Source organism: Xenopus tropicalis, chromosome 1, assembly GCF_000004195.4.
Source record: "Xenopus tropicalis strain Nigerian chromosome 1, UCB_Xtro_10.0, whole genome shotgun sequence".
Lineage (NCBI taxonomy): Eukaryota > Metazoa > Chordata > Amphibia > Anura > Pipidae > Xenopus > Xenopus tropicalis.
This window is the reverse complement of record NC_030677.2, coordinates 170,400,076-170,421,926: the sequence shown is the minus strand read 5'-3', so window position 1 is coordinate 170,421,926 and position 21,851 is coordinate 170,400,076. Positions and strand designations below refer to the sequence as shown.

Below are 21,851 nucleotides of genomic sequence, written 5' to 3'. Positions count from 1 at the left end.
AGTTCCCCAATAAACAGAGAAAACACTTGCCTGGTGGGTCAAAAAGCAGCCAGAGGGGTCATAAATGTATATAATAAAGCACTAGCAGACATTATGCTGGCTATTTAGATGGGAATTGGCAGGAACCTACAGTGCTAGTGCTGTCCAACCTGCACTTTCATGCTGAAGTGGATCTTGGGATAAAACCACGTCAATTTATTCTTAAAAGACAAGTTCACTAAGGGGCTGATTTACTTACCCACGAACGGGTCGAAATGAGTCCGATTGCGTTTTTTTCGCAATGATCGGTATTTTGCGATTTTTTCGGATTCTTTACGAATTTTTCGTTACCAATACGATTTTTGCGTAAAAACGCGAGTTTTTCGTATCCATTACGAAAGTTGCGCATTTTTCGTAGCGTTAAAACTTACGCGAAAAATGCGCAACTTTTCGCGTAAGTTTTAACGCTATGAAAAATGCGCAACTTTTTACGCAACTTTCGTAATGGATACGAAAAACTCGCGTTTTTACGCAAAAATCGTATTGGTAACGAAAAATTCGTAAAGAATCCGAAAAAATCGCAAAACATACGAAAAAGTCGCAAAATGTTCGTTTTCAAGTCGGAACTTTTCCAATTCAGGTCGGATTCGTGGGTTAGTAAATCAGCCCCTAAATGTTTGTATTTAGTATTTCTAAGCTAATATTGGTGAGATTAGTGGCACAAAATATTTTGTAATTAATCCTGTCCCAACCTGCTAATGATACTGATGTGTAGAAGCTCTCTCCCCTGTATAGATGGAGAAAAAAGCACACTGGGGCTAATGCCCAATTTTTTTTTGTCAAGATCCACCTTATTCTCAGTTTGCAAGGGCTGTGGCATTTAAATTGTGATTTTCTATTGTTTGAACCTACTTTACTCAAAAGATCCAAAGTAATTACTAGTATGTTTCTAATGGCCTGAGCTCCGGATAACTGACTGTTTTCACATCATAAATAATACAAGGCAGAATAGTTGTAGTATAGGTATTGGAAAGCTAATATGACATAATAATCCATTCCACAACAATTCCAGATATCTGCTGGAATTATTTTCAGGACAGCAGTTATTGTAATGTAAGTACAAATAGAGATTTGTCATTATTGATTGATACTGTACTAAACCTTAATAACCTTCTCAGTAGAGCTCAGGCTGCTCACTAGCCACCCTACTCCTATCTTTCACTCCTGGAATGATCTAACAGGTCTACTAGGCCTCCTTGGCTTAGGCTCCAGTCTTGTCCTACCTTCCTGCCCAGGTAGAAGAGAGAAAGCATGCGTGCTTCCCCTTTTATACAACAGGACAATGCCAATTCCTGGCCAGTTATTAAACTGCCAGGAACATACTCTAACATAGGAAAAGGAAATTTTTCCCCTTCTTTAACTTAGGACCCACTTAGCAGTATAAGCTTCAGGGGAGTGCCTGATCGAAAGGCTAACTTTATCAACCCCCTACACAGTCAATTTGTCACCAGCGGGTAGCACAGATTTCAGATCACTCAGTGCCATCACCACAAATGAGAATGAAACTTGTGCCAGCTTACTTCCTGTAAAGAGCCATTACTATGTTTGTTCTTTGTGTTCATGGAAACCCTCAGCCTTCTAATATGCTTGTATTTTACAACAGGGGGTACATTATTTATTGAAATATTATTTTCCACTGTGTATTATAAAGGTTGCAAGGTTACAGTCACAAACAATTGTTTTAACTCCTTTTAAATGCTCAGCATTTTCTGCTCTAGTTATAATATAGTACTTTATGGCATGTTTATAGTTCATTATATTTTCCTTTCCAACAGACTGACCACCTTTATAAATACTGGTGTATTTATACATCCAGCATACAAATGTAGGGTATAGTGTTTGATTAGCACTGTGTAACATATTGTTTTTCGGTTTATTGTGCCACATTTCATTGCCCATGAGAGCAAACACATTTCTTATTTTTTAGTTTTACTTTAAAATACAAAAACACGTTGCTTTGATGCCTGAACAGATTCCTGTATCAAGAAGATGCAACAGCAAACACAAATCTTTACAAGATATATATTCTGACGCTCTGTTTTTTGGCTTACAGTTAAATCATTGTGGCTGGATACAGGGAAATTTGGAGTAAGCAGCGCGCAGAGCTTATGGGAGTTGGGAGAAAATTGTCAGGCATTGTTTTACCAAAGAAAAGTCCTGCAATAATGTCAGGGAAAACCAATTTATCCAGGATGCTGGCATTACAGCTCTAGGGCCTGGCAAACAAAAGAACGACTGAATGGCACATCTGTTATGTGGTGCATCTTCAAAAAAAATAAATAAAATTAATATGGGAAAATAATTGTAGAATTATGTAAGTGGTGCAAATTGGGTAGCGCCATTAGAGCCAGCATGCATACATATATTTATAAAGCACAAGTATACCTGACACACTTGTCTTATATGTGGTTTCATCTGTTTCTTTTAGCAATTGACTTAAAGAGTGGATCTGGAGAAGTATATCGTGGCAAAGCACGCGGCCGTGCTGATACATCATTTACCCTTTCAGATGAAGACTTTATGGAACTGGTCCTTGGGAATCTCAATCCACAAAAGGTACAGCCATTTTCATTCTCAGCTTTTTTCTTCTTTGTTTTTGAATGAAAGAGACCCTGTGGTGCTCCCCTAAAGCTCTGTGGCTCTGCGTGTCCTACCAAGAAATAAGGGAGCTAATACCACAGTTTTATGATTAAACTATTATAGATGGTGAACTACTTTCAATCCTATTACAAAAGAATAAATTAATTAACTAATTAATTAATATTTTTAGCAACAAACTATATAGCAACACTAATATTTAATATCTATTAAATTAAGGTTACCCGATTTTCAAAGTGAATCCTGGGACAGGAAGGGGCTGTGGCACACACAACATGCCATGCAGAATTTTTGTATGACACGTTTGCTTTTTGGCCACTCCCCTATTACAGTACACTCACTCAACATCACAACACATCTTAATATATTTCCCTAGAAAAGTTACAAAATAATTTTATACATATTCCTTCATTCAGCAGCAGAAAAGCTGTCATGGTTGGTTTGAAGGATGTGGGAAGTGGGAAGAGGGTCGGGTGAGAGAAGATACTCCTTCCTTCCTCCTGTCCTGGAATAGCAATGATTGGTTGGGGGGCAGCTCTGTTGCCGCTAAAACAGCTGGGGGCCACTTTCAGAGGGTCAGTTTTCCACAGGGACAGGGAATCTGAAGCGGGGACTGCTAGTAACCTTATATCAAATTCACTACCTCTGCACAATAAGCTCGGACCCATGATAATTGCACCTTACCACTAATAATTACAACTAACAAGGTGAAGACGATGTGAAACCTATAGATCCCTTTCAATCAGAACATTGTGGAAATGTAAAGGTTAGGTACTTCTTTATCTGGTTTATCATTGCACACTGGTGCTTTTAAATAGCGTAACCTTGCTTTCTTTCTTTTCAGTACAAATGGCATACCTGCCCTTGAATGGTGTTTGTTGTCATTTCATATGAGAATTGAATTTAAAATTAATTGTGCTGATGGCTTTCAGGGAGGAAAGAGGGCTTAAACGTGTTACAGATTAGATTATTTCTGAGGGAATTCATATCTTTTTCTGTGCATCGTGATAGAGTTCATTGCAGCTCTGTTGGCACAGTGGGTGCTTTATGAAAGTCTGTCTCAACAAAAGAAATCGGAGCACAATGGGCGTTTGATGTACCTGTATCTTTCTCTTGTAGGCATTTTTTGCAGGGAAGCTCAAAGTGAAAGGCAATATCATGCTGAGCCAAAAACTGGAAATGATCTTAAAGGACTATGCTAAGCTGTGAAAATGCAGAGGCTGAGACAAGACAACCCAAACAGGACCTGAAGGAAGTTCATTATTATTCCTCAAAATCCAGACTGCTGCAAGCCGGCACCAATTAAAAAATGTAATAATAATGTTATAATAATGCTAACAGTTTAGCATACACAATTGTTCTCTATGATCTTTAACATGTCTTTATATTACAATGACTGATTAAAGTCTAATTTGTTAACTTATAACACTTTCCTTATTTTATTAAACCAAACAATTAGCATACATTTGGGCTGCATTTCTGATCTAAATATGTGTTTTATAGGTATTTCTAATAATACTGCGGCAAGAACACTCGCCCTTGCCCTTTTCCTTAATACAAAATATAGCCTTCATTTTGAAATAAGCTGATTGAGTTACTGCTTCTGTACCTTTTCTGCATAAGCCCATGTGAACTTTGAAAAACTGGTGTAGCAGACAACTTTGTTGTTAGAATAATGTTGCTATATAAGTGCCTGACTTACGAGATAAGAATGGTTAGAACACACACTGCTTGAATATACCAATTAAATTTGCTGTAATTTGAAATTCAGATGTAAAATTTCTCTTTACATAAATTATTTCAAATTTAGATTTTTCGTAGGGTTTATAAAGAAACCAGTACATAAATTATTTCACTCAATAACTAACAAATGCAATTTGACTCCCACTGTTCTCTCAGAGAGACTTGTAAAGTAGGAAATTAGTGGGTGGTGCCAAGTTGTTAGGCACCTCCTACACTAGACTGGTGATCCTCTCACTACAGTCTCATCTTTAAGTGGCCCAGTTCTTTCTTCTAGACATCTTGTTCAACTAATGCATTTCAAAATCAATTTGGCTTAAGGTGGCTTTAAACTACAAGACTCTCTCATTTGGTGAGGTCGCCAAATGAGCGGACCATTCCCCCGATATGCCCACCTAAGGTGGCGATATCATTCTAATGTGCTATTCCGCTGGAATGAGAACTGCATCAGGCAGCCGATGTGGATCAACAGGAAATCAGGCAAACCTGCCTGATTGACACCTGACTAATGTTTGGGCAGATATCGGCCCGTGTAGGCCTGTTGGGGGGGCCCATACATGGGCAGATAAGATGGCATATCATCTGAAGTACTCTATTCAGCACATGAAATCGTCCCACTTTTAGTCTGATTAGCTGGTTTTCTTGAGCAATTCTGGTTTCCGATTTTTCTTTTAAAATTATTGTTGCATTTATTATTTCCCCTTGACCCTTTTTTTATTTATCCACATGGGTTCTGACTGACTACTTTTACACTTTTTACTCAGGCTTTTATATGTGTTAGTGCTCATATTTAATAACCTTTTAAATGCTGACTTTGTGTCCTTGCCTGAAGAGACATGACCTCAATTTCTGTTCTGTAAGGATTGTTTTAGAAGGATGCATCTTGCCTTACTGAAAGTCAAACACTTCTTCTAAAACCAAGTTTTTAAATGTTTTCCCTAATTTAGTTACAGGCTTAAACACTGGGGAGGAGAAGGGGGACTTGGCACACCAACTCCGCCTGTTGTTTCTGTGTGTAACCTAGGGCAGCAGCAACAGGGATCACAGACTTCAAGAGCAAGATGGCAGTGTGATGCTCCCTGGAATAGTGCATTTTTGAAGTAAAGAGGAGCACTAGCCTGGGGTGTGAGTTTAGCGATTAGAACAAATTGGCAAATTAACCCTTTCATTCCTCTTTCATGAGCTAAAACAGAATACATTTTTCAGTTAAAGATATGGATCTATACATTCTATGTATCTTTGCAAAGGGGAAGAAGCACTCCAGTCTGTCGGCAATGCCTTTAAATCATTTATTTGCAGAAATGGACAAACAGCACACGCTTTCGGGGGTGACCCCTTCTTCAGGTGCAATCTGAAAAGAAGGGGTCACCCCCGAAAGCTTGTGCTGTTTGTCCATTTCTGCAAATAAATGATTTAAAGGCATTGCCGACAGACTAGAGTGCTTCTTCCCCTTTGCAAAGATACATGGAAAAAAGGCTTGGGAGCGGCTGTGGAAGTTAAGCACCCTCTGAGAACATGTATGTAAGTGGTGTGCTGAAGATTTTTGTTTATGTTGATTGAACTCTATACATTCTATACCATGTTACAAATATTTTTGATACAATATAGGTTTTGTCATTTCTACATTTATTTGCCATGTTAACAAAACTGTAACTTCTTATTCCTAATTATGATCACTTGGTTTGGTCTTAATTTGATTGGTTCATTTGATAAGACCATTGCATGGTTTAGTAGGAGTCATTGTCTGCTACCTGCAGGGCAGGGAGCAAAGTGCAAATAACATGGCAAAATGTGTGCCTGGTCTTACACTTTGCACCCTACTCAAGAGGTAGGAAAGTTGCTGCAAGTCTCTGGGTTCCAGAGCACTGAGATCTATGTTTGCCCCATGGATACATCATTCATGAGTCAGGGGGAAAATGTAGGAACCAAGTAGTCTCCTAACTTGCCCTTCATTCAGACATGTAAGTTAGAGATCACAGTTGGGCACAGGCTGCATTGGGCCCTGTTACTTAAGGACATCTGCCACAAGGTGTGCAACCATACTCTGGCCAGAAGTGTGCTCTCTGAGTGGGCACTAAAGGGAACACTTTTGCACCCCTTAATGCACTTGCGCTTCTGTTTGTGGCTTAAACAACCCCTGATGTTTTTGGAGTAGGTTTTTGGAGTTGGTTAGCACTAAGCAGTAACTTTATGTATTTATATTAATCTGGGACTGTTTTTGCTTGAAACCAAACAAGAAATATGAAATGTTGATTGAATAGCTAATTATATTCTTGCAATATAAATAATACATTTTAATTACATTGGTGACCTAAATCTGTGTTTTTCAAAATCTGTTCCAGAGGGACCAAACCTGACTCGTATGCTTGCCGCTGTATGGTAATTAGACCAGGTTTCACTTCAGTGGGAAAGTATTGTGTTTAAAGCAAATTAGAAAACATGCATGGAAATATGGAATTAAAAATGTGATCATATTAATGAGCTTTTGAATGTGCAACAGTAAGATGAATAGTGCAGGCGTAATCAGGAGAAATTGCTTCTCTCTGGGGCTCTCGGTGTACTGTACTTCCGTGAGAAATATGACTGCACTCTACTAGAGTTTGATGTTTCCAGCAGAGTTACTACTCGATGATAAATACTGTAAGCATTTACATAAGCGCATCAGTTCAGGGAAATTTGGATTTTAAAAAGGGGCAGGAGTAAGATCATGATCTCATGTATTTATATCATATACAGATAGTAGCTTATGAGTTGCTGCTTGTTAAGTACTGTTAGTTATTGATGCTATATTGGAATTGGGAATGCAATGGTAAGGCCAAACTCTTGCCTTCGCTTCTTTCCTTACCTGCCTACAAAACACAAATCCACTCTCTACCGCAGCTCCATGTAGCGGCATTGACAGGCACAGCTTCCCGCCTGGGTGCATCTAGATCAGGGGTCTCAAACTCGCGGCCCGCGGGCCATTTGCGGCCCTCGGTACAGTATTTTGTGGCCCGCACCAACGCCTTCTCAAAAGCAATGAATGGATCGCGATTTTTATTGCGATTCAAGGGATAATGCAAGGCACGGCGGGCGGGAGCTGCTGATTGCGGAAATGACGTTATGCCATCATAACAGTTATTATGGGAAGACGTTCTGTGTGCACAATTAGCTCCTTAGCAGCTAATCGTGCACACAGAACGTCTTCCCATAATAACTGTTATGATGGCATAACGTCATTTCCGCAATCAGCAGCTCCCGCCCGCCGTGCCTTGCATTATCCCTTGAAAGCCAATTTTTTGTGAAATCCTTTATGCGGCCCAGCCTCATCCTGACTTTGCCTCCTGCGGCCCCCAGGTAAATTGAGTTTGAGCCCCCTGATCTAGATGGAGTAGAAAGCAGCCCGGAAATTGCTGCTTTCACAGTTTGCTTTAGAAGGACTCTCTAAAGGCCATCAGAACTGGTCTAAGACTATGGGGCTGATTTACTAACCCACGAATCCGACCCGAATTGGAAAAGTTCCGACTTGAAAACGAACATTTTGCGACTTTTTCGTATGTTTTGCGATTTTTTCGGATTCTTTACGAATTTTTTGCTACCAATACGATTTTTGCGTAAAAACGCGAGTTTTTCGTATCCATTACGAAAGTTGCGTAAAAAGTTGCGCATTTTTCGTAGCGTTAAAACTTACGCGAAAAGTTGCGCATTTTTCGTAGCGTTAAAACTTAACGCTACGAAAAATGCGCAACTTTTCGCGTAAGTTTTAACGCTACGAAAAATGCGCAACTTTCGTAATGGATACGAAAAACTCGCGTTTTTACGCAAAAATCGTATTGGTAACGAAAAATTCGTAAAGAATCCGAAAAAATCGCAAAATACCGATCATTACGAAAAAAACGCAATCGGACTCATTTCGACCCGTTCGTGGGTAAGTAAATCAGCCCCTATATGTATCAATAGCCATAGTATTTTCTCACTTGCAAATTAAGCCATTTATAAAAAAAAAAACTTTCTAATGTACCTGCCAGTACAACCGCTTCAGAGGGAGAATTCCACAACTTTCAGAAGGAACTCCTTTCTTCTAAAATCAAAGGGTGGCCGGGAGTCATGGAAATATTTGCTGGTGAATAAACCATCAGAGAGTTTGCTGCATGGTCACCTTATATATTAGTATGGCTCAGTGGGTAGCACCTCTGCCTTGCAGCGCTAGGGTCCTGAGTTTAATTCTGGCTTGGGCAAGTAGTTTGTGTATTCTCCCTGTTTCTGCATGGGTTTCCTCCCACACTCCAGAACATACAGAAAGGTTTACTGGCTCCTGAAAAAATTGCCCATAGTGTATGTGATTGTGACTAGGGATGCACCGAATCCAGGATTCGGCCTCTTTGGCAGGATTCTGATCGGTCCAAATCCAAATCCTAAAAATCACGTGACTTTTTGTCATGTTAACCCTTCCAAATCCTAATTAGCATATACTAATTAGGATTCAGATTCGGTTCGGTATTCGCTCAAATCCCTTACAGTGGATTCGGGGGTTCGGCCAAACCCCAAAAACTGGATTTGGGGCATCCCTAATTGTGACCTTATATTGTAAGCTCCACTGGGGCAGGGACTAATGTGAATGATGTATAATGCCTGTAAAGCATTGTAGAAATGTGTTTGCAATATGTATAATATACAGAAAAGAAATAATAAGAGCTTGCTTTAAACACCTATTATATACTGCATATGCATGGGGGTTTATTGGTCTTATGTAAGAGGTAAGAATCCCTTCCATAAATGTATATTACCTTTAATACAGAACAGAACCTTGATCCAAGCTGCTGCTAACTTGGCATTGCTAGATACAGTTATGTTTATTAACAGCTACTCCTCCATAAAGAAATGCAACTCGGTCACATTAAGGCCAGAAGTAGTCTGCATGTTAAAATGACAAGTGTTTCACCTTAGGCCTGTGGCACACGGTGTTTTATTCTGTGCTGCCTCCATGAAGAGAATGGCAGTGGACAAATGCTCCTGTTCCTCTGTCATTGCTTCAAGTACTGCAGAATGGAAAGTGTGCCGTCTGACTCTCACAAAGCATTGAAAGGCAGCCGAGGTCAATCTGCCGAGGATCTCTGTGCTTTCCATAGGGCCCTTTTCATACAGATACAGTACATGGTTTCATTGCCCAGTCCCAAGTGATAAATTAAGTTAAAAAGTGGACAATATGACACACCTTGGAGAACCCTATTCCAGTTATAGAATGACCCATTTGTTATCCACAGTCCTTCAGCCAGTTCTCTATCCATGTACAAAAGCCAAACACAGCCAATTTATATTAGTTAAGGCAGGGGTCTCCAACTCACGGCCCGCGGGCCATTTGCGGCCCTCGGTACAGTATTTTGTGGCCCGCACCAACGCCTTCTCAAAAGCAATGAATGGATCGCGATTTTTATTGCGATTCAAGGGATAATGCAAGGCACGGCGGGCGGGAGCTGCTGATTGCGGAAATGACGTTATGCCATCATAACAGTTATTATGGGAAGACGTTCTGTGTGCACAATTAGCTCCTTAGCAGCTAATCGTGCACACAGAACGTCTTCCCATAATAACTGTTATGATGGCATAACGTCATTTCCGCAATCAGCAGCTCCCACCCGCCGTGCCTTGCATTATCCCTTGAAAGCCAATTTTTTGTGAAATCCTTTATGCGGCCCAGCCTCATCCTGACTTTGCCTCCTGCGGCCCCCAGGTAAATTGAGTTTGAGCCCCCTGAGTTAAGGATTCACATATTAAACAGTTGATCATATCTAAGGGTGATGGCAGACATAGTGTAAATCTGCTTCTGTCAGCCCTGTGCTTTTCTGCCTGGCTGAGAGAAGCGGATCCGCATCAATACGCCACTCTGTATGCGTGCACTAAAACCTATGGCAACAGCCAGAGTGTGCGCACACATAACGGATTGGCGGTCGGCCTGGAAAACACAAGCGGCGTACAGAAGTGAATCTGCTTCTCTCAGTCAGGCAGAAAAGCTCAGGGCTGAGAGAAGCGGATTTACACTTTGACTGCCCCTGCCCTTACAGTTGATCACATCTACTGCAGCAGCACTCGCCAACCTCCTATTTACTACACCATAAAAAGCAAATACATTTGTTAGGCATGACCTGCACTTCATTTTATAATGCCATTCTCCAGACTATTATCTTGAATATGATCTCTTAACTTGCCCACTGCATATGCAAAGCATATAATTACCAGGTTGACAAAATCAAAAAATAGTCTGGCTACAGTTGAACTCAAGTCTCAAGTATTTGTGGGTGTATTTCATCTGATCCTGCAGCCTTATAAACGTTAGTTTTGCTTATTCTGTCTGCCTTTCTTGTGCAAGCTAAACTTTATGTACTACAGTAAGAGTTTAGCAGCACTGGCTCCTTTTAATCTGTGTACTGAGCAAAATAAGTCATTAAGCACTTTCTCTGAAACCAAACTCTTTAAATTGTTTAATGTCCCCCACCCTTAACTCTTATCTTTTTACAGTTTAAATACATTTAAAAATTGAGATTGATCCTTACAAGTGAAGCAAGCAGTTCCTCATTTTCCTCATTGCATCTTGTTTATTTTTAGTTTAGTTTTATTTATTTTTCTCCTTCTTTGCAATCCATTTATTAAACATCATTTGCATTTGGATATTTTTGCTTATTTGTAGTTTTCTATTTTGTAAATTTCTGTTTGCAAAACCCTGTCTTTATTCTGTGGCCGCCAGTTACTTGTATTTTATATGCAGTTAGCAACTGCATGGATGCAGGGTTCATACTACACAACGTGACTGTTCTCTAAACTTGGCAACTAGGAAAAGTTTTTATTTCCCACGGTTTGATTCATGAATCATACATACGAACAGTATATGATTCTTTGCCAAAAAGCTCCAGGATTTGTTTTAGGTACTGAACAAATGGTAACAGAACCCTGCCTTTCATTACTGAAAGCTGAAATACATTCTAATTAAAGGAGCCATATGAAGGCATTGCGCACGGGCCTCCCCATCATGGTTGGACTTGTCTGTGGTAAGATTTTACTGTTCATTGTGTGGAACACTGTTGTTCTTGTTGCCATTAGTAAGATCAATTAATACAGACTCAGCTTTACTATGTCTAAAGGCCATGGCACACAGGGAGATTTGTCACTCATGATAAATTTGTGCTATTGGAGACGACAAAAATGCTTTCCCATAGACAGTATTGTAAATCACCAGTGGGAAAACTATCTATGGCAAAGCAAAAAATAGCGATGTGTATGTTTTCCCACCGGTAATTTAAATTATTGACAGTAATTTTTGGGAGTTACGTTGCCCGCGGTGGAGCAGATTTATCACAAACAACTAATCTCTGTGTGTGCCATCACCCTAACAGTGTATGTGGTCTGGAGTTTGGAGTATCTGTACAAGGATTTGTATCACCTTGAGAAACTGTTTGCTTCATAGAAGAATGCAAGGCATTGTATAATTATTGGGAAAAGTTGTATTCTGTTTATCAGTATTGGTTGCTTGCAACTAACATGTTGATGGATTAACCTCTGAATTGAGTTGATTCCCTTCATTGGGTATAATCACTTTTCTTTGAAATCTACTTTTTTCTTTACCCTGCTTAGGTGCTATAGAATGTTTCTCTTATTTAATGTTTATCTATTAAATATACTGATATATCCCTCACTACTAGTGTGAGCTGTTACAGTAGGTAGCCCCCACACCAGCTTGTCCTACCTTCTACACTTTCTTTTCTATTGGGGCCTCCTGCATTAGGCTCTTCAGCACCATCCACCCCCTCCAGCAAGTGGTGTCCAAAGACAAAAACCTTGTGCTTTTGCCTCCTTAGGGTTCACCTAACACACTGAGTATACATCCAATTCATTTATTGGTTTTTAAATCCCCTTAATAGGGATTTTCCTAAACAAAACAAATGCATATACCCTTATATATGTGTGTGAGTGTGCCATTAAAGGCATGCCCTTAGCTTAATTTCTGTTTTTATTTTTCAGATGGAAAAAATCATTTGTGGCACAAGGCTTTTTATTTCCTTTCCTGCTAACCCTGCTGCAGATTGGGTCATTTACTTCAGATATATTCATCTCTCTTTATCCTAAAATCCCCCAAAGCCCTCCTGTCAGATTTAGTTATTTACAATAATCCCCGAACAAATGGCTTGAGGTACTGCTGGGGCTCTGTTATCCAGGGAGTCATCTAGTATCACCAAACCGAATGCTAGGGGTTGTTACTAACATACAGAATGCTCAGAAACGACAGGTACAGTATTGCCGAGTACAGACATCATCAAACTATTGGACCAAGCACAAGTGCAGTTGCAGTCATGTGTCAATTTACCCAGAACATTTTCAGCTTCAGAACCAGACGCAGGCACCAGTTTGGCACTGAGGGACAGAAATTGGAACATGCAGATTTGTGCAGGTCCATAAGCCATAGGGTAGATATAGGGTAGGGCATATTTACATCTGCAGTTCAGGTCCACACAATTTCGGCACAGTCAATTGCATGCAAAACCACTTTCATTACTTGCATATAAATGCGCTCCTTGCACTTCCGTATAGTTGCACTCGGCACCACTCAGCTCTTTTGTTCCGATCGGGTGCTGCTGCACCTACTGACACAGGGGAACTCTACCCCCACCTCCTGACCAGGCAGTAATTCCATGGATCCCTCTGTGCTCAGAGTCAACACTTGTGGCAAATGAATCGGATGCAGATGTCATTTACATGCTGAAAACTGAAAAATGCATTGAGCTTGTGGGTGTAAATGAGCCCTAGTATCTTTGCAGTTGAATAATATACCAGTGCCCTTATTTATGACTTATTTTTTGCCAGATCAAGTTTATTCCACTCTGTGGGCAGATACACACATACTAGGGGGCGTAGGGCAGCAGGCAGGGTCTCACACTAGTCCTGGGGGCACAATGTGAAACATATAGCATCCTCTCTGATTTTACAGCCAATATACTCTGGCAGCGCGTTGGCTTAACAGCATAACATTTCCTGTCAGGACAATGTGCACTTCCATTGATCCGCATTATTTGTGAAACATTCTGTGACGAGCCCCATCACCGCCTAATCAATAATGCACGAGAAAACCCATCCGGAATGCCAACCTGGTAGCCCTAAATCCTTCAGTGCGCGCATCTAAAATAGCAAAGTGAATTAAAGTGGAAACGCAATCACAGCTAGAAACGTAATCATGCTTTGTGTGCGTATAAATCTCTTGTCTAAGCCCCACCTGTGTGACCGGCGGAACGCAAAAAGAGAAATAATCCCAGATGTTCTGCTGTATGGATCCTTAATGAACATATTACTCTGCAGGAGAAACTGTAATTGTGGGAATGTAGCGAGATCAGAGCTCTGTGGAAGTTGTTAATATGTTAATATCCGCAACATGATAGCCCGGTGTTGATTGTTATTATGCCTGAAAGCACTCCTCAGTATATTTCATTATGTATTTGTACACCTACCAGCTCTTAGCGAGCAGCAGTCAGAATTATCATTCAGCTTTATGGGATCATTACCTGTATTGTTATAGCCTTCCCCCTTTTTTCTTTCGAAAGGGAAAAGTGTTTTCACAAGACTATTTAAGATTAGATGTTTGCTTACTTTTCTTTATGGTGTTTACTTTGTAGTTTTAAAAGGTGTTTTTCATTCTTGTTTACCAATTGAGGCAAGACACAAAGGTGCCATGTCTTAACCAGAATTCACTTAAAGGAAAACTATACCCCAGAATAATGTAGGTCTCTATAACAAATATATTGCATAAAACAGCTCATATGTGAAACCCTGCTTCATCTAAATAAACCATTTTTAGTAGTATGTGCCACTGGGTAACCCTAAATGGAAAATTGCCATTTTAAGTTGTAAGGCCCACCCCCTGGGATCATATGATTCACAGAGCACACAAACAAATCAAGGAGGGCACACATACATGCTAGGCCCCATCAGCCAATTAATGGACAGAGTTCAGCCTTTTACTCCCACACTTCTGTTACAGTTAGAGCTGCATTATTTCCTGTCAGGTGATCACTTAGGGTGCACCCAGCCCATTACAAAATGGAGACTAAAGAGAAAGGATGTAAACGGGCAATATTTACTGATATATATTTCTGTTTGTTAAGGTTCTTTATTAGGCCTCTTAATATGATATAAACTGTTGGTTAAATAATAATTCTAGGGTACAGTTTTACTTTTACTTTCCCCCAAGCCATGGGGAATGATATGATGGTGGGTCCCTAGGTAAGCAACAGATGTTTGTAATGGGAGGCCAGCATCTATTCCAACGTTGCCTATTTAAATTCCCCATCAGATGAGTGTCGGATAAAGTAGTTACAAAATAAATGAAAATTGTTGTAAATGTAATGGGTGCTCTGAGAGGTCTGATTACCCCTTTCATTGGTTTTTAATTACTGCACATATTTACAGAAGGAAGGAATTACATTTTGCATCAGGATAATGCTGTATACGGCAGGCAGGGGAAAGGAGGAAACGTTAATCTGGAACTGATCCGACTGGATTTATATGGAAGCAGTGGGGCACCTCCATATATAGATATAGATACAGATTTCATTCTCATTGCAGCCTGCTGGCATGCTCCCATGCAATGGCTTATTATTAATACTTGTTTGTATCTCTCTCTCTCTCTTGAAAGCATTAACCAATAAAATGACACACTTTAACTTTTTAATTAGAAGGATTATGCAGCTTTCAGTGGATTTAGACACATGCATTGTGAATATACAAAGGTTCTGCTGAATTACAGGATTAATTTATTGTACTGGGGATGTTCTGTTTCTCCATTCACAACCAGATCCAGTTTCAGGTTAAGTGCATCCTCTAAGTGCTGTTGCTGGAGTGGGTGAGCTTCCTTAAAGCTAAGAAACCATGTTTATCCAGTGAAATTGTCTCATTGCTAATAATACATGGGTCATTCTATGTATGATATAGCCATAGGGAAATGGGATAGGCAGGAGTCTTTAGAAAAGATAATCGTACAGGTATCGGACCCCTTATACGGAAACCCATTATCCAGAAAGTTCCGAATTACGGAAAGGCCATCTCCCATAGACTCCATTTTAATCAAATAATTCACATTTTTAAAAATGATTTGCTTTTTCTTTGTAATAATAAAACAGTGCCTTGTACTTGATCCCAACTAAGATATAATTAATCCTTATTGGAGCAAACCCCAAAACAATCCTATTGGGTTTAATTACTGTTTAAATATTTTTTTAGCAGACTTAAGGTAGGAGATCCAAATTTCGGAAAGACCCCTTATCCGGAAAACCCCAGGCCCCCAACATTCTGGATAACGTGTCCCATACCTGTATAATGTAGTAAGGTAGACTTGACCCTTCAGATAGGGACAGAATACCCCCCTGTCCAAGGCACCATTACACATGGAGCATATAGACCAACCTGGCCGGGCCTTGATTGGAGTGGGGTCAAAATCCTCAATATAATATAGAATGGAAGAGGAGGCAAAAATAGTGTAAATAGTTTAATGAAAAGATAAAATCCTGCTCAATGCAGGCTACTTACAGTATGTACAATGATAAAAGTGATAAAAGTCTATATGCTCCATGTGTAATGGTGTCTGGTGAGCATTTATACTAGACACTATGATTGGGTGTTACACGCTGTTTTAAGCAATTTGCTAAGCACTTTTGGGATTTGGTGCACATATCATCCATTTGATCTGCACTATATTTTGTTTCTGTTTTTATTTTATGCGCTTCCACTGACATTTCTGCATACACATTTGAGGCTCATCTAAAGGGGAGCTGACTTCAAGAGGAAGCTGCACTTGATCACATTGAAGATTTCTTATTAAGGATTATCATCGAGAAGCGCTGAGTTTTTTTGGGTGTTTTCACTGTAAAACACTGAGGGATGGCAGTTTGTTGAGCACCCTCTCCAGTGAATAAACTAATCTACAGGTTTAAAACACACACTTTTCCCAGCACTGCCCTTCACTACCCCTAATTATACTGCACATACACCCACCCTGGGCAGCTACTGGGGGTAAGTATAAACTGAATAAAACTAAGAACTAATGAAAAGAATTACCTACATGTGCTTACAACAGCAGGCCATTCTCCAAGTCTTGGGGGGGGGGGGAAGTGTTGCTCTAACAGAGGCATGGTGTGCAGCAGAGCTTGCATTCAGAGCTTCCCTCTGAGTGAATGTAGCAGACAGGAAGGATAATGACCTGACAGTTTTGCCTGCAGCAGCAAAATGCATTGCATTCTCGTGGGGATCTTTGAGCCATGGTATCCACACTGATAAATAACGTCAGCGTGCTGCACAATTTCTTTACAGTTAAGCTACGGAACCACTTTATCCTGGGGCCAGTAAAAAGATAGTGATATATTTTGGTACATCATATGGGCCACAAACATCCTAATTGTACTGGGCCCCAGGCAAAGGTAAGTATTTATAAAGCACAAACATATTTGGCAGAGCAGTACATTAAATGGTGTATATACTAAATGTACAGATTATATGCAGAGAAGAACCGATAACTGATAGAAGAGGTAAAAGCCCTGCTCAAAAGTGCTTACAATCTCTAAGGAGAAGTAGGAGACATATGGTGTAGGGGACTATCTAGTAGTACACTTATAGAATCCTTTATCCAGAAACTCATTATCCAGAAAGCTCCCAATTATGGGAAGGCCATCTCCTATAGACTCCATTTTAATCAAATAATAATCATTTACATTTTTAAAACTGATTTCCTCTTTCTCTGAAATAATAAGACATCACCTTGTACCTGATCCCAACTAAGATATAATTCATTCATTTTGAAGGCAAAACAATCCTTTTGAGTTTATTTCATGTGTTGACAAAAAGTGGAGATCCAAATTACAGAAGGCACAATCTCATTAAGGGTAATTAGAGAGTTTTCTGCAACTGGCAGTTCAGATCCCATAAACCCTGCAGTGCATATATGTAAGTACATGATAACTTACAGTGTGATTTACTGTAGATTTATAGAAAAATAAAGTAAGTGTAAATGCTACTTAAACCTGGCAGTTATATGAGGCAATTAAGGAGCAGATCAAACTTCCATGGATTTTCTTTCCAGATAAGATAAACAGTAGCTGCATTAATGCAAAATAAGCTTGTAGTCTACACAACAATTAGCGAGTTGCTCATTGCTGCAGCACTAACATCTGCTGGAAAAAGAAACACAGTGGAAATGATGGGATCCGGTGGCAGGAGAACCACAAGCATCTGCTTCCTCTTCCTCTTGGCACAGACCTACCAGGCAGCAGTGAGGAATAATAGTCCCTCCTAAAAGATTTATTGAAAGCACTTCCTGGAAACCATAGCAAAGAATATTCTCAAACTAATCTGCTAGAATTTCTTTGAGCTTTTTACATTTTAAATCCCAGTCATGTAGAATTCAGATTACAGCAGCAGTATGGTGACACCAGCTTGACATAGTGTAGTTCTACATACAAAAATGAAACTAATAGTATGGGACGAGGTGACACATATTGGTACAAATAAATACTTTCTACAAACAGAGGCTAATTGTACGTGAGAATCATGTTTTCCATTTAAAAAAATCCTTGTATAGGTAGACCAATAGCAATGTTAAGTACAGGTATAGGACCCATTATCCAGAATGTTCGGGACCAAGGGTATTCCGGATAAGGGGTCTTTCTGTAATTTGGATCTCCATACCTTAAGTCTACTAAAAAATTAATAAAACATTAATTAAACCCAATAGGATTGTTTTGCATTTGATAAGGATTATTAAAAGGTTCTGTTTTATTACTATAGAGAAAAAGGAAATCAGTTTCAAAATTCTGCATTATTTGATTAAAATAGAGTCTATGGGAGACGGGCTTTCCGTAATTCGGAGCTTTCTGGATAACGGGTTTCCGGATAAGGGATCCCATACCTGTACTATACATGGCTCGGCAAAGGTGTTTGGTCCTTGCAGGGTAGAGAATTTCCCAAATCACCAAAGCACAGATTATCCCCTGTATAATGGATATCTGTTCTCTAGAAACCGAATTACCTACCTCTCAAACAGCAAACATGGATTAGTTTCTGTTTCCCTGTTTGCCCTTTTTAGCTTATTAAATAACAAACACCATAGGCAGGACGTATATTGATCACACACCCTATTCATTACATTTATGTAAACTGCCCCTTTAATATTGAACCTTACTAGAAGTGTAGTCTTACTAAATAAAAGACCGTTATTTTTAACTAAATGGATTACAGCAGATTCCTTGTGAGAATTTTGGTTAATGCATTCTGATACAGTACAATATATAGCCCTTAGAAATGTATATTAGTTGTACAATTGTTAGAAATTTCAGATAGATGAGTTTCCAGATTTTTAGATATTTATGTATTTCTGTTATATATTGATGTATGATTTCCCAGTTGGTGCCAGCAGGGCAAAGTTCCCTGGACACCACCAGATGCAGATGTAGTAACTATACCAGGAGCTGCACATCTTTCTCCTTTCACGTTTACTTACCCTGACACAGTGTGAAAAGTGCACTTTCAGACACAATCTCCATGTTTTTCCCCCACAATGCATTGTTTTTCCCCGAATTCATCCATCATTGTGTGTGCAATGCTGACATTGAATCAAATGCAGTTCCACTGCCTCTGACTCGTGTGCTGTGTCTGGCGCAACTGAGTCCAGTTTCTCAAAATGGCTGCAACTGTGCATGCACTTCACTGTAAACTGGACACTGTTGTGCCAAACATTTTCACAGTCTGTCTAGCATGAATTCTGGTGTTTGCCTGCCTTAGTTCGTATGCAGAGCCGGTCTTACCGGTGGGGCCCCCCAGATTTAAAGAGCCAGTAACATAAAATTGATTTTTTATACATTTTAGATCTGCATCTGTTAATCAAGCACCTGCAAAATAAACAAATACTATGACCATAAATATAATTAAAAAAAAAAACACAGACCCACTGCAGAAATGCCAATTAGCACTCCATTAATCGAGTCATTCCAGTAAGACCACTGCAAAAATGGCCAATGAGCACTCCATTAACCCCAGACTTGCTAGTAAAAGCACTGCCCTCAGCACTCAGTTAACCCCAGTAAGAATACTGCATAATAGATTCATGAAAACTAAAAAAAACAAGGCACAAACGATTTAATAAACTAAAAACTGACTAATTTACTGCACAATAGTTAACAGGTGAAGGTGGGAGGGAAGTACCAGAAATCATGATTCCCAGGCAATTACAATATCATATCAAACAATTAAAAAAATAAACATACACTGATGATACAGCTGGTACTGCTGCTGGTAATACGTCCCACATTGCGTCATGTGAATCAACCCTGCTCTCAGCATGTATATAGCGCAGGCACATCTATATCTGATTGAGCTGCTCCATGTGTAAAAATTAGGGATGTAGCGAACCTCAAAAAAAAAGTTTGTGAACCCGTTCGCGAACGTACGCCAAAAAGTGCGAATATTCGCAAACTTTGCGAACCCCATAGACTTCAATGGGAAGGCGAACTTTAAAACCTAGAAAAGCCATTTCTGGCCAGAAAACTGATTTTAAAGTTGTTTAAAGGGTGCCACGACCTGGACAGTGGCATGCAGGAGGGGGGTCAAGGGCAAACATTTCTCTGAAAAATACTTTGTTGACACAGCGTTGCGTAAAACCGCAAAGGCAGCTGGCAGACCTAGCGGAAATACGCAGCGTTTTTTGCTATTTCGCACTATTAGCACCATGGAAACGGGATTTGCTGAAAAACGCCATGTGTGGCTTGTGCTGCATTTTTAGGCCGAGAAAAAACGCAGCAGAAAAACGCCACGCGAACCCAAATTGCGAACATACGCGAAAAGTTCGCGAACTTGAAAACTTGCGAACACCCGATGTTCGCGCAAATTAGTTCGCCGGCGAACAGTTCGCTACATCTCTAGTAAAAATTAATGGGGGTGGCACTGGTTCTAGTTTGAGCAAGGAAGGGCTCTTGCTCACAAGTTGCTCTGTCCACAATTTTCTTGTCGTTTCGCAAATTTTATGGCGAAACGGGACAGATTTGCTCATCACTAGCTAAATGAGTTTACATGACTTAAGATAACACAGTTTCTTCAGTTTATCTCGAGTCATGATGCATTTAACTCACTTTCACTGCAGGGAAAAGTGCAAACTGCCCACTGTATCTACCAACATAAATAAGCTCTATGGTGTTTCTGAAGTTTCCCATTGAAGAAACTACTTTAATGGAAAAGAGAAGCAAAACTGCCTGTGGTTGTGTAGATATTCTTTGCATCTCTACAGTAATGTTGCCCTGGCTCTTTTGGGTTTGGAGTTTGGTTCTGTATTTCCATCCACATTGCTTTTCTCTTTGCTTTCTACAAGTGATGGGGTTAGAGTTGGTTGGGAGTTCATAGAAATACCTACAAAGGAACATCCATCCCATATTTACAGAGGAATCGAAACCCAACTAAAATACAATTCCAAACGTTCATGCACTGAAGTATAGCATTCTCCTGCTAACATTTACTGTCAAAGGAGACTTTGGAATTAGTTACATGAGCTTAGGATGCAGAATTGGCCGGGTGAACAGATATCATAGAGGCAGAAGTCACAAGCACAACCGCAGAAATGCTGGGAATATGTTCATGTGCATCTATCATAAGATGTCAAAGTTCATGGAAAATGGCAGAAGTGCTAATACTCTGTTAAAAGCAATGGTCAGCCACACAAAGAGTAACCTCAAACAGGTATTTGCCTGTGTTACAGCAGGGTTTTCCACAAAAAAAGGCATTGCTTAGTTTTACAGTATTTGCAACAAATAAAGTTTATTCTTCTGAAAGCAGAGCATACTAGCCCAATGGCAGTCTGAATATACATTATAGTGCCTCAGCCACTACTAGGGCAAATTAATATCGATCACTTACAAATACTTTTCCCCTCAGTTGTCTCAGCCGCACCTACTTACTTCCTAGACCAAGAGCTCACTCAGAGCCCCTCCCCTTTGCCACAAATGATCACTTAACAATCCCAACACCTGGACTGGCTTTTCCAGGCTCAGTGAACACAGTCCCTGTTATTCTACACATTTGCTGTGTCATAGTTTTATTTTAACTATGTTTATTTAAAAATGTAGATTGCAAAGGAGCCTTGGAAGAGTGTAAGGTCCTGACATTTATGCCATGTATTTAGTAGGAAACAAACGGAAAACAGTTTATTTATTCATAAAGTATCACTTCCATTTTGGCTGCAATGTTTTAATTTCCTTCTTTTTAATCACCACGATGTCCTGGCTGTACAATGATTTACTTGTACAACACTTGTTTATGGACTTTGTTTAACCAATGAAACCGTAAATAACACAATTTCAGTCTTTAAAGATTAAGTTTCTCATTTGCATTCCCCACATAGGATTCAGTTGGCAGTAGCAAAGAACATCAATGTCAGAAGGAGTGAGTGCAGAAATGCAAGCAATATGCAGTCATGAGATTAT

The 21,851-nt window shown here is 39.8% G+C and overlaps 1 protein-coding gene across 2 annotated transcripts in view; it reads left to right on the top strand.

The window, feature by feature from the left end:
• Positions 1–4,063, top strand: part of hsd17b4 (hydroxysteroid (17-beta) dehydrogenase 4) — a 130,049-nt gene extending 125,986 nt beyond the window's left edge. Inside the window, exons 23-24 of one of the 2 annotated variants that reach the window (XM_012963829.3) lie at positions 2,468–2,595; positions 3,757–4,063. In XM_012963829.3, the coding sequence (XP_012819283.1) occupies positions 2,468–2,595; positions 3,757–3,846 (218 nt within the window). In that variant the 3' untranslated portion in view covers positions 3,847–4,063. The remainder of the gene's footprint in view (positions 1–2,467; positions 2,596–3,756) is intronic. The other variant, NM_001032319.1, reaches the window with a different exon arrangement.
• The last annotated feature ends 17,788 nt before the right edge of the window (positions 4,064–21,851 follow it).